Genomic DNA, 14,652 nt, shown 5'->3' with positions numbered 1-14,652 from the left:
AATGAAGGATCTTGAAATTAGAGATGTGAACTGGCGTCGCATATATGAGCAACATCTGTGGATGGATAGAACAAACTGGAGGACGCTTGTACACAACCGCACCCGGCTTGCTGGAGCGAAGAAATGATGATACTTTTTTCCGGAGTTCCTCCAAAAACAGGGAATTGAGGTTCCACTGTATTCTCATATCCATCTCATAATTATACCTGCCACATTTTGTAACATGAAAATCAATAATGAATGATAAAAAGTATGGAGAAATTTTGTAAGATACTAAGTAAAACTAGAATGGAACAAATGTTTACTTAATTACAAATTATACTTTCAGAACTGTGATAGTTTAGTGCTAATGATATGACACAGATCTAATCAAATGCCTGTAGTGTTTTGCATGACTGAAGTAATGAATATGATTCTCACGAGTAAAAAAAAAAAAAAAAAAAAAAAAAAACCATTCACAAACTTTTTAAAAGTTTATTTCTGTTTTTGTAATTGCACCTACCAGGTGGAAATATTGATCTATTTTCAGCTATAGGTATATAACAATGTTATAATACTTTTATTAAAATAAATAACTTGGAGAGGTAAAAGGATATATTATAAAATTATGTAAATATACAATTACTATTATTAAAATGGATAAATCAACCACACAGGGGAAGTCTACCGATTACAGAACTATTCCGTAAAAACATAAATGAAAGTCAATTAATAGAATAGAAAGCATTCTCTTTAGTTTTTTTACAAAATAAAATACACTTGCACTATATAAATTGAGATATGAATAGAAATGGAAGTACTATCTAGTTTTTTTTTACAAAATAAAATTCTCTTGGTTTGCACATATATTCTTCTGCATACAGCTCATACAGAGTATGCAAGAAGTGCTTCTGTGTCCTATTTTCTGTACAAAGATCACAGTAACATGTATGTATGACTTAAAAAATGTTACCAGCGATCACTAGGCAGTGAAGAGCATGTTTTGATGATGATTATGATGATGACAATTGTTTTAAGGAGCCTAACTTTGAGGTCACAGACCTCTGAGAGCAAATTTTACACTATGACGTCCAGTGATGGTGTATATACAAGTGGTAAGTTTAACTCATACGATAAAATCCATTTCTCAGAGATAAACAAATGATCACAAGATAAAAGCACTTCTGTGAGATGCAATCGACATGTTCACTTCTTCACTTCCTTCTTTGGAGTCTGTAAACACACATTTCATTGGAGAACTTGCTTGTTTAACCTGTAGTTGTGTCGTCTTCAACGAAGTCTGCTGCTACTTCACGTGATACGCATTCAACATGACTCACCTGGGGAAAAAAAGTCAATTAGAAGATTTATACTGGCATTATGAAAGGATGAAAACAGAGCTAACAATTATACATTAAAAGAGATGAATTGAAACAAAAAGGAACATAATGAGAATGAAGAGGGCTTACCCTGGCTAATGCAACAAATGCCAAATTCGTTAAGAAGGAAACAATTTTTTTCAAAGTCAACATATGACTTATCACATTATATGAAGTAAGAGAAATGGTGAACGAAAAGTGTTTATGGTTGAAATGATAACTCCTTATTCATGGGACCAAATAGGCTCTGTCTTTTGTTCTTCCTAGTTTCTTCTATCATTCTGATGGTTTCCACGGAAATCTTGAAACCACCATTTTTCTTGGAATTTTAAGTCTGAATGCTAATCAATAATAATGTTATGTACTGTATCTGACCCCTTTACCAATACAATGTTGGTGAACTGGACTTTTGCCTGGAAAGGGAAATTTTGAATTTCTTACTGTAAACCTGCCAAAAGACAGGTTTTCCGAGTCAGACAATAGGTAGTTGCTGAGGAAATTTGACTATAGTCAAATATGTGTGAAGTCCACAAATTTATTGCAAAAAGTGAAGTGAATACAACAGCAAAACTGCTTTATTAAGATTTTTTAAACTCTTACGTAAATATTAATTTAATTGCCATATTTAAAGTACAGTAGAAGTCTGTTATAACGAGAATTTATAACAGCGAAAAATTTACTCACTATAACATATTATCGTTATATCCGATTTTTTGTAGTCGGGGAAGAGCCCATACACATTAAAATTGGTATGAAACGGCAATCAGTTTGTTCAAAACTTGCATTTTCGTGGATGATATCCACACTACGGCTTGCTCGTTTGTTATTTTTTGAAATCCGTTACTACGTGAAAGAGTAGGTTTAATTTCATTCTCAAAAAATTATAGTATCACTCCAGCAGTCTCTGTGGAAAACCATACAGTTTTTTTCTTCAAACAGCGTCACCTAACCCAACTGTATATGTGTAAATTTATAATACCAATATAAATGGGCCGTTATTGGAGATTACAAATTTTCCAGCTATTCTCATTCCTGGATGCCAGCGTTTCGCCCTCGTGTGCTAGGTTGGGCTCATCAGTTGGTACCTAGCACACCTACCAAGACTGTATATGTATCATAAGAATGTATATGTATCATAAGTCATCATATGTATCATAAGAACGTATTTCAAGCGCACGTAGGGAAATGATAACCTCTTGACTACAAAATTAAATGGGAACAGCCTTTCCAAAATTTAACTAGACGCGAGAAAATATAAACTAACCTCTGAATCAATGATGTACTCTGCCATATCTTAAATCTTGGGGTTATCACAATCTTACTTAATGTCAATATATAACATTAAAAATTAAGCGATTATTTACTTCAACCTTTATTTATAACAAATTAACAACTGGTATCGGCTGTGTCTTTTTTAAAACAAATTTATTTCGAAAATGTGTTATCCTCTTTCATTCTGAATTTCCTTTTAGAGAACAGCAGTCAATGGAACATTACTAATCGATCCATATTGATCCATACTAATGTAAAATTCTTCTGTTATATTGAGTAGAGGGCCCTTGGGGATCATACTTAGAATCTGCATGTCGTTTAAAATACACTGAGCGGCACGAAAAACGCAACACTTCAATTTCTTTCAAAAACTGAAATTATTCTAAATTTATGACACTTTTATGACACTAATCCACCATCTTAATGGTGGAATATTGTGGTACGGTCCCATCTAAGTGTCTAACAATGAAAAGAAAAGACGATTATAAACAAATTGAACAAATTAAGTGAGAGATGCACATTTCAAGCAAATTTTGAGTAAGCTCATAAAGGTAATGCAGTCTGTTTTAATGTTACACACTTCACAGACCTTGGAGACTATCTCGGTGACCTCTGTTCGCATCTTCAAAAGCGTGTATTGCCACCTCTTGCAGCAATGGCGGCATTCAACCTTTTAGGCATGCTCCTGATTAATGCGGTAATGTTCTGTTGAGGAATCATGTTCCATTCTTCCAGGAGGGCGTTCTGTAGGTCCTGTAGGGTCTCTGGATAGCGCTGACGGACTCTTCTCCCCAGCTGGTCCCAAACATACTCAATGGGATTCAAATTGGAGCTTCGAGCAGGCCAAACCATAGCATGAATCTCTGTTTCATCCAAGAACTGTTGCACAATTCTCGCAACATGTGGGCGTGCACTGTCGTGCATTAGTGTAAAACCATCACGAATAAACAGAGCGAAAGGCACAACATGCTCCAGAAGGATTTCCTCCACATACCGATGTGCGGTAAGGCTCCCATGCTCCACGAAGACTAAATCCGTCCTTGCAGCTGTATTGATTCCTGCCCACACCATCACAGAACCACTGTGAAAAGGCGTCCTGGATGAGAATGTGCAAGGGGAATACCTTTTCCCTGGCCTTCTCCAGACCCTCTCTCTTCCGTCAGGTGATCGGAGGCCAAATCGCGACTTGTCGGTGAACAACACTTGATCCCATTGTTGTACTGTCCAGCCAAGATGTTCCCTTGCGAAACGCAGTCAAGATGTGCAGTGCTCTCTAGTGAGTTCCGGTCCTGTAGCAGGTCTTCTGGACTGAAGATTGGCTTCTTCCAGTCTTCTTCGAATGGTTCTCTCACTAACATTGACCCCTCGAACTTGGTGGAGTCGATTTCGTGCTTCAATAGCGGTGGTGTGACAGTTGCGGAGAACTTGAAGTTGTAAGCAGCACTCATCTTTCTTTGATGTTGCTCTTCTCGGGCCTGATCCTGGTCTCCTTGCAAAGCCTCCAGTTTCCCTGTACCTTCGTGCGGTTCTGGAAATTGTAGAAGGTGTAGTACTCAACACTTCTGCAATGTAATGCATGCTGCAACCATCTTCCACCAAAGCAACAGCTTTCGCAGCTTGTTCAGAGCTTAACAGCATGTTTACTCCTGAAATCTGATTAAGAGAATCACAGAAAGATCCTACAAACACGTGTGATTGAAAGGGGAACAATTAAAGGTACAACAATAAGCGCTACAAGAGCGAGAAAACATTATTGGCTCACATCCAGCGATGTGTTTTCCAGGTTGCACGGGGAAAAAACAATTGAGGCTAGTGCAATAAACAATCAACACTTCATTGTTTACTCGCAAAGCAACACCAATAGCATACCCCGTCTAAAAACAATGGTTGAACTTCATATTTATTAAACTGTGTTGTGACTTCGCGCCTGATAGTATATGCAGGCCGGCTCACTTAACTGTTCACCTCTTCTAGTAAACATTTTGAGGCACAGTGCCGAACCATTGTGTGTATTGTGCTACTCTTCAGAAGATTGTGCCTTACTTCATGTAAGTGACTGACCTTCTACTTCTCCTAGATTTTATGATTTAAAATCGTGCAGTGCTAATCCCCATTATCTTACAGTATACTGCTTCTTCACCCGTTTTTGTGAAAGACTCATCCTTTAATTTCTTGTTTTACTATGCATTGTTTTTGTATTTTTATTCGGCTGATGATGACCCAGATTGGTGGTCGAAACTGGTAACGCTTCCGCTTATAATTAAATAAGAATGTAACACTATATTTCTTATTTAATTGTATTGAATAGGTTGAACTACATTATTCGTTAATTTAATTGCTATACATCGCTAACCGCTGAATTTGGCTGAACCCGGCTGAACCCGGCAAGTGAGACATGCGTGTAGCAGTAGCCGGTGTTCGGCCCCGCGGTGTAGGGGGCCTGTCACCCGGCGGTCCCAGGCTCGATTTCCGGCTGGGTCAGGGGGTTTTAATTGTAATGATTATATCCCTGGCCTGGGGACTGGGTGTTTGTGACGTCCTTAATCTTCCTTTCCTCACACACAACATTCCACACTACCGCCATTCCAGTTACACGCAGGTTCATACAATATGGTGTCAGTAGGGGCAAAAGATCCACATGGGTCGACGCCCCGAACAAATAGCATTTTAAAAAGTGCGGTAGCCGGTTATATCTGACGCTGAGTAAAAGTAACAGTTTTTTAGACAGCAAGAATAATTTCCTGATGAATCGTCGTATTGTAGAGACACACGGAATAGGTATTGCCGGCAAATTTTCAATGGGTTCTCTTTGGTATTATGATGCCAATTTTATGTTAATGGTCCTTAACCCCGCGGTAATGAAGAACTGTGCAGCCGCAAAAAAAATACGGCATGATGAAAGTCAATGTTCGGTGTCTAAAAAGTCTAAAAATGCGCAGGCCTACTGTACAACAAAGGCATTCATATGATTTTACAAAGTACTTTCTGAGCCTGATATAAATTTTTTGAAGGAAAAGTGGGGTTCATCTTGAATTCGGAGAAATACGATACTATATTTTTTTCAGAATGAAATTTCACATACACTTTCACATAGTATCGGATTTCTAAAAATAACAAGTTAGCCGTAGTGTGGATATAATCTGCGGAAACGCAAGTTTTGAACAAACTGATTGCCGTTTCATACCGATTTTAATGTGCATGGGGGGTTTTCTGACTTTTATACAAAAATCGGATAGAACGACAATCCACTATAGTGAGTAAATTTTTCGCTGTTATGAATTTTCGCTATAAAGGACTTCTACTGTATTATTGTGTATGTTTGTGTACTAATTGGGTCATCCTGAATTTAATTTGATCAGTACAACAGAGAGTAAATTAATAACAATATTTTAAGTAATGGAAAGAAACAAACAAATATATATCTCTACACACAGTGAAATCCTATTTTACACCACTCTGAAGACTATTTTGAAAAGGTGTAAAATCAAGAAAAGTATTTCCTTTGCCATGTGACTTAAAATAAAAATGGAATGTTACTTAAGGACTTATGATTACAAAGAGGATAGAAATAACTGGAAAACAGAAATATCAAGCTTCAAAAATGACTAGCATGAAAATAAGTGACTTACCAAAGGAAGAACGCAATAGGCTACACAGGGATGAGAGTAAGGTGACATTAAAGATACGGTAAAAACAATTGTTGAAACTTGAAAAGGCAAGTTATATACAAAATGGCACAAGAAAAGACAACAATATCAGTAGGCCTACTTCTTCAGCCAATCAATAGATTTTTTTCTTCTCACAATGTTTCATCAAATATAGTTCATTCTCTAACACACTGTCCTTGACATTGAACTGCTGCAGATACCTTCTGGCAGATTCTACCTCTTTAAACACCCCCACAAAAGCCACATTTTCTGCCATAGCTTTAGCCTCTCTTCATTTCATTTTCTTCCTCATCATCAATCACCTTTCCAGATGTGTAAACCTTCAATTTTTAATCTTCAGTTCGGACCTAGGCAATGCTCAAATTACCGTGAAATGTGATATAATTATTACAGTCAATGTCAGCTGGTTTAAATTCAAGCCAGTGAACTGTTTCTTGCTCCGTTAACAGGAGCACGTCTTCAATGTCACCATCTTCACCTCCAGTTACAAAGTCGCTCTTTATGAAGCAGTTCAGAATGGTTGATGTGTTTATATGTCTCCAAGCTTCAGCCACAAGTGGAGAGCTGCTAGAACATTTAATTTCATTTTAGATGCATCATCTAGCAGTCCCCCGTCAATCACTGCCACTGCCTTTCTGATTAGCTGCCTGCAATAGTGGTATTTAAAATCAGATCTAATGGCTATGGTTGACTCGTGCGGTTTGAGGGGAAAAACACAACCTTCGCTGGGCTGAGTGGCTCAGAAGGTTAAGGCGCTGGCCTTCTATCCCCAACTTGGCAGGTTCGATCCTGGCTCAGTCTGGTGGTATTTGAAGGTGCTCAAATACGACAGCCTCGTGTTGGTAGATTTACTGGCACGTAAAAGAACTCCTGTGGGACTAAATTTCGGCACCTCGGCGTCTCCAAAGACCGTAAGAGTAGTTAGTGGGACGTAAAGCAAATAACATTATTATTATTATTATTATTATTAAAACACAACCTTTACATTTCTCAGAGAATTAGCGTTCCTGGGATGAGCCGAGCACTGGTAAATAAAGAGAAGAATCTTCCTGCTTTTGGAGCCTATTTGCCAATCCAAGTGAACAATTCTCCTTGAAAATTACGGACGTCATCCAAGCTCACAAATTGGGTATGTACTTCATTGGTAGCTTTCTTATGTTTTTGAAGCATGCGGCTTATTAAGTTTCCCAATAACAAGCACAGGGAGGTCGTCACTTCCATCAACATTACAAGCCAGAAGAACTGTAATCCTCTGCTTGCATTTAATACCACCATGACATGGATCACCTTTGAAGGTTAGGGTGTTGCTGAGTTGAAGGTTATAGAAAACTCTGGTTTCATCAGGAACACATCTTCCGCTCAATAATCTTCAATTAGCTGTGGAAGCAGATCTTTCCAGTTGCTGCATTCTCCCCAGAAGTAAACAAGATTATGTATTTTCTTAAATGGATCGGTCAATCCAGCCAATTGATGCTTTGAGCAATCCACCCCAAACCATGCAATGATATGTAGCGCCTTATCCCTCACTTGCTTAAACCAACTTGTAAGGATGAACTCCAACTCCTCCAATGGTGACACCTTAATTGATTCGTGATCTTTTGAGAAGCAAGGGCCACAATGCACAATACCGTTTTCAATTTCCACTTGTTTCTTCATGATTGTGCTTAGTGTAGAAATATCCAGACCAAGTCCCACAGCCAAGTCAATAAGCATACTCACGTGGGTATCAACATATTCCAAAATTTTCATTTTCTCATCCAGAGAAAAGGTGTTCCATTTCTTCTCCATGAGTACATCCTACACAGTGGTTTACAACTCGGAAAAGTTACTAAAACAACGTAAAAAAAAGTAAACTTGTGTCCTCATCCTGAGGTGGTGCTCTCTTCAGGCATACCCCCAATGGAGGTGAGCTGCATGTACCATTTGAATCCACATACCAGCCCTTCTGCCATTCTTAAATTTCTGGCAGTACCGGAAATCGAACCCGGGCCCCCTAGGACGGCAGCTAATAACACTAACCATTACGCTACGGAGGCGGACATTAAAACAACGTAATTCACTGTGTTAAGAAATACACAAAATGCTGACTACTTTGTTTAACCTTGATTCCTTGCTGCGTCTTGTTGCTTGGACTTATCAAACAAATACTATGAACTACAATTCCCCGTTCTTGCTAGGCCACTGATGTATTGATTATCGCCATCGTTTTCCACAACCATCAATAGGAATGCATGTAACACTGCAAACATTTTGAGTCATTCTGCTCACCAACAGGCAAGCACGTAATATATTCCAGCCGGTAATTCATAGGATCAAGATTGTTCCTTAAGACGGGACTTCAAAATCCCTGTGTATTTTTGAACAAATAGTAAAATCAAGAAAATGTAAGTTTATGTTAATTATATGGCCTTTCAATATGGATTTGCGTTTTATGATGCAAGGTCAGAGCAAATGTAAAATCAGATCATAAATTCGCAGTTTCACTGTATATGACTTAACAATGTTTTAGAACAGGTTACAAATAACAAAAGTACTGACAGCCATAATGTCGGTCTTTCCGTATATCCATTTTTAAGTTTCTGGGGGTAGTCCTTTGTGATGATGAAGTCTAGGAAGTTGATGAATTTCTTGGACTCATATTTTGCTAGTTTTTCTCCAGAGGAGGATAACATTATCCATGTACAGATGCCAAACTATGATCATGCAATCGTGTTTTTTTTTTTTTTTTTAAAGGATTTTGAAGTATTTAACATGTAGTACCTCATCAACTATACACTAGTTCCCCACATTAATAAATCCTTTGCTATCTAAGATAAATTACTTTACTTTTTAAATTCTTGCAATTTGTAGTTTTTCTTTCATCTAATAAGTATCTCCACGAATGGAAAAAAGTAATAAAACATGTCAGTTCATTTTAACAATAATATAGCATATTGGGACAGATATGGGAGGATGTTTAAGGCAGTAAAGTTAGAACACCTTTTGCAAGTGGTTCTGCGCAAGCAGACTCAATTAAAAATCACTAAAGTACTGACGTGTCCATGTGATTGTATTATACTGGTAATAACAAAGGATGTTTAACAAGGGTTGGGAAAACAGTTTTTTAAGGAAAAACATAAAATCCTGTTTTTTGTTAAAGTAGTTTTCTTTTGGTTTAAACTATTTTCTTTTCCCATTAAGATTACATGATAAAAAAGTAGTCTTGCTTTTCATATATGTATATATATTTATTTATGTATTTATTTATTGAGAAAATGATTTTCCAGTCAGTCTGGATTGCCACAAGAACAAAGTTTAACTACATAAAAAAATAACAAAATTAAATTTAAACATAATCTGATAAATGAAAATGAAAACCTACAACTTGTTTTCCAGACATTGACCGGGTCAGGGATGTGATGAATGAAGCAGATATAGGCTATTAGTATGATGGGGTCGCCACTCCCAAAGTGATTTATTAATGACTGATAAATGCTATGAAATGAGAATGGAGAGTGTTGCTGGAATGAAACATGACAGGAAAACCGGAGTACCCGGAGAAAAACCTGTCCCGTCTCCACTTTGTCCAGCACAAATCTCACATGGAGTGACTGGAATTTGAACAACGGTATCCAGCGGTGAGAGGCCGACGTGCTGGCATCTGAGCCATGGAGGTTCAGTAATCTGATAAATATAACTAAACAAACAAAGAACAATATATTCGTTATTAGAACTTTAATGGGAATATAAAGGGAACTACTGTGAATACAGATGTGATTTTAAAATAGACGAAGATCCTTGTATAGTGGTGACTGCCAAAAGATTGATTCTGGACTTTTGTAAGCATAATCTGTTCCAGAAATTAATGAAAAACCTACTTATAGGGCCACGTGCATCTACCATTAAACGTAATACTTCCAGCTTTGCAATAGACTTCCAGCTGTTCTAAATGGTACTTTCCCCTGTAAAATTCAATTAAGGGTGTGTAGATGTTCCTTTTTTTCAATCGTGATGCTCCATTCTGACTGTGGGATCGATTACATAACCTTTCTTGCTGTTGTGTTTAAAGGCTATCATGTTGATTCTTCTTGTGCTGTTCGTTGACATGCCATGATCCTCTTCGTAAACGGTATAACTCTTTCCACAAAGCTCTTCGGCAAAGAACGATCTTATTTTATGATGGCAGGCGTTTCTTAATGTATCACCATAAGGGAAGTTTTCCAAGATGTGGCACAGTGTTTCATTCTCTCTGCCACATCTACAACAGAGGATGCCATCTTGAGATCTTCCGGGGATACTTCTGACGAAACACCACTAGTCATTTTCATTGCCTTGTGCCATTCACTACATAAAGACCTTGATGGTACTTCACTCAGGTGTTCGCAGGGAAGTATATACCTTATACAGCTCTACTCCTAGTCCCTTTTGAGGTTATTTACACCATTTAACAAATTCTCTTTCAAGCAGTTCACTGCATATTGTACTTGTATCAGGAAGATTGGTTTTCTGATTTAACATGGGAATAGGATTCAGGATACCGAGTGTATTAAAGCAATATATAGTCTCCGCTGTGGAGTACGTAATCTTCAGCAGTCCTAATGAGTGTGTTGCAGGCATTTATGTGCTGTAGGCTGACTTCCCATCCAGCTTTAAATTAGTCCAAGGCCTTTATACTTCTTTCTTGTGTACAATGCAATCTAGAAAATCTGTTAGTAACTGGAGTATTTCTTTCAAGGCACTTTTAATAATTTAATAACTTTGTCAGAATTTCTCAGGGAACATGTGGGTATTGTATTTTTCTTGTCAGTTTGAAACAGGTAAATTAAAGAGAGACAAAGTGCTGTATTAAGGATTGTAAATTTCTTATCGGATTTAAGCAGTGTTGAGGATACCAACGATTCTATTTTACTGTGAAGGTTATTCATGATAAGAATTGAGTTAAATGTAATGGTATCACTGAAAGACACACCAAGATATTTGACTTTTCCCCCTTGTTTTAAGCAATGGATTACAGTATTTTCTTCGATCATCAAATCGTACTCCTTAACTTTACCCTTTTCAATACAAATGCTCTTGGACTTTTTAAGATTTATACATAGGCCAAATTCCTGGAATAGTTGTATTGCCATCCTGGTCAATTCAAGTGCTGCCTCTTTATTCCTCCTTATGCTGAGAATGTCGTCAGCAAAGCCTATAACTGTGAGAGGTAGTAAATGTGGTGAGAGTGATTTACCATACTGCGAACATATGCTTTCTTCTGAAAGTCGATAGAAAATGTAGCCTGTGAATAGATTGTACAAAGCTGGTGACAATGGAAAACCTTGCAAGACTTCTCTTCATAGACAGATGGGTTTGATTTTCCCTTTCAACATCTCTACTTGAGTGGTGTTATCTATTTGTAAGTTCATTATTAAGTCAGTCAGTTTAGGAGGAATAGGTTCATCAGCTAGAGTCATTCTGAGATGTTTGTGGCCTATATTATCGAATGCCTTCGATATATCTAGGAATACTCCTGTGACATCGTCTTTTTTCTCTTTAGATGACTGGAGGATTCCTTGTAATATATATTAGAGTTCCTGGCTGACTACTAAATTACATTTGATGCTGGTTAAAATTTACGAAAGATCGTAAGTGTCCACCGAAAACTCTTTCAATTCATTCATTTCCGTGTCCGGTCTGCATTTCCAAAAAACTGCAGCTGCGATGGCCTTGTTGTTTCCTCTAAAACCATCTTGCGATGTGCATGGGTTGTCCAGGAGGGGACAGATAAGTAGGTGGCTTGGTTCTTGTTCAGCACCACATTCACATCAGTTGTCTGTTTCTTCAGGTTGGTCTTGCATCGAGGGACGCCCACTCTTAAGTGGTTGAGGAACCTCCATACAGGGTAAGGTAGGTCGGCGCCAGGAGCTAGTTCTTCGTTTGGTGACGTGTCTGTGGGCTGTTAGCTCCTCCATCTGTTAAGACAAGTTGTCTCTGGCGTTCCCTCCAGCGGCAGAGTCCTAGCAAGGAAGCTCTTGCGGGATCGGAGGTGAGATCTTGAAGCTTGGTGACCATGGAGTGGATTCAAGGTTATAAATTTCATTATTGGTTCCGTATTGAATTAAGATTACATATAATTTACAAAGTTTATTCCACCTACTCAATACTGTACAATAATTGCAATGTCTATAAATACATTACAATATGTTATCAAGGTACTGGTTTCGACCCTATGTGGGTCAACATCAGCCTAACTAAGATAAACTTATGGATTTGTCTTAGGATGTGACCATCTGCTTCGTGTTCAGACATTGCTGCCTGTACGTTAAGAGCACGGTCTAGTGTGACACCTAGGTAAACTGACGTTGGACAATGTTTCAGTCGTTCCCCTCACCATGTGATGTTCAGCTGTCGCTGCGGTTCCTTGTTTCGTAGATGAAATGCACACATTTGTGTTTTACTGGGTTTTGGCTTCAGATGGTTGGATTTGTCTTAGGACCATAAGTGTATCTTAGTTAGGCTGATGATGACCCACATAGGATCGAAACCAGTACCTTGATAAAATATTGTAATGTATTTATAGACATTGCAATTATTGTACAGTATTGAGTAGGTGGAATAAACTTTGTAAATTACATGGAGAGGATGTGGATGGTCATTCTCCTGCTTTGTTCTCTTGGCGTCTGCAGCAGTGTCCCTCTGGATGTTCTGTGGGGCTTTTCCAACAATCGGGTACAGTTTCTGCACTGGCGTTGATTTTAGGCATCCTGAGATTATCCTTGAAGTATCGTTGACCGCAGTATCAACCTGTTTAGCATATAGTGAAGTGTTCCACACAGGAGCGGCTGACACACACAGCGAAAGTGCAGAAATCCTCAGGATGTGCGGGATGACTCCCCAGGTGCTGCCAATCAGCTTCTTAAGTACGCCATTGCGAGCACTGACCTTCTGCTTCGTGTTCAGACATTGCTGCCTGTACGTTAAGAGCACGGTCTAGTGTGACACCTAGGTAAACTGATGTTGGACAATGTTTCAGTCGTTCCCCTCGCCATGTGATGTTCAGCTGTCGCTGCGGTTCCTTGTTTCGTAGATGGAATGCACACATTTGTGTTTTACTGGGTTTTGGCTTCAGATGGTTGGCATCATAGTACTTGGAGAGTTCATCCATTGCTGAAGTAAGCTTTCCTTCTACTTCTTCAAAGGAAGATCCCTCAGCAGCTATCGCTGTATCATCGGCATGGATGAAGAGCCTGGTGCTTGCTGGAACTGGCTGATCATTTGTGTAGATGTTGTACAGTGCTGGAGCCAGCACGCTGCCATGGGGGAGACAGTTCTTCTGAGTTCGCCAACTACTCCTCTAACTCTGTAGCGAGACTTGGAATCTTCTGTTCTGAAGGAAGGTGTTTTCAATAAGCCAATAAGATTCCTCACAACTAAGCAAATTGTTATTGGTCTCCAATTGGAAAGGTCGCTAGCGTCATGACTGAAATCGTTCGAGGCTTCTCTGAGCAAGCTGGTACCCCGCCCCTGTTGTTAGCATTCATGTTGCAATCATAGTAATTATTTCGCAGACAGAATCATCCCTAATGATTCTAGCAAGAACGTGGTCAAGCCCTGTGGCGGTATTAACAGCGATTCGGCAAGTTGCTAAGGCTATTTCTTGCTTAGAGATGGTGGTACTGTATGTATTGTCCAGTTCTACTCGATTAATTTCACTTAGTTTAGGTGTATTCACTCCTTACATTAGAATTTTCCAAGGAAAATGTTTCCATGAAATGTTCATGTATCTCTTTATTTTCAATTGGACATGTTTTATATTTATCATCCAGAGCACAACGTTTTGTCTTTCTTCTTTGGTTGTGAAACAGATACTGAGTGACCTCGTAATTGTATCTAGCTTTATGCTTTTCATGGGTTCGTTTAGTTGCACATTCTGGATTAGATGTTTTACTTAAAGTTTTGCTATTGATGAGATTTTTTTTTTTCTCCAGGCTTCTTAATATGTAGTAGCTGGATGTTTCGATCATGGTAAAATGTTTATACTCTTGCTCAAAAAACTGGAGAAGTCTTCAACAACCTTTTCATATTCTGTAACGTGTCCATTACTCAATAAGATGAGCCTCTGTTTCTACTCAAAGAATTCTTCTTTGAACTGTGAAAAACTTTGGTCAGGGGCACCAGTAGCAGCAGTTGGAGCTGATATTTCTTCATTAACATTTGAGATGTCTTGTCATGAACCCTTAGGATGATATCCATCAGTCAGGTTCGCGCGGTGAACTTGTGGGTGCGAACGTCTAATAGCATTTTTTGGTGATCTCTTCACCTCCCTTCTTTTCCTCCATAGAATACTATACAGGAAATAAATCAACCATAGAATACTACACAGGAAATAAATC

The 14,652-nt window shown here is 38.5% G+C and overlaps 1 protein-coding gene across 1 annotated transcript in view; it reads right to left on the bottom strand.

The window, feature by feature from the left end:
* Positions 1 to 486: 486 nt before the first annotated feature.
* The window catches only part of SMC3 (structural maintenance of chromosomes 3), a 311,725-nt gene continuing 297,559 nt past the window's right edge, over positions 487 to 14,652 (bottom strand). Inside the window, exon 26 of the mRNA XM_067156456.2 lies at positions 487 to 1,319. Within this exon, the coding sequence (XP_067012557.2) occupies positions 1,248 to 1,319 (72 nt within the window). The 3' untranslated portion in view covers positions 487 to 1,247. The remainder of the gene's footprint in view (positions 1,320 to 14,652) is intronic.

Source organism: Anabrus simplex, chromosome 1 (assembly GCF_040414725.1).
Source record: "Anabrus simplex isolate iqAnaSimp1 chromosome 1, ASM4041472v1, whole genome shotgun sequence".
Taxonomy (NCBI): domain Eukaryota; kingdom Metazoa; phylum Arthropoda; class Insecta; order Orthoptera; family Tettigoniidae; genus Anabrus; species Anabrus simplex.
This window is presented reverse-complemented; position numbering and strand designations above follow the sequence as displayed.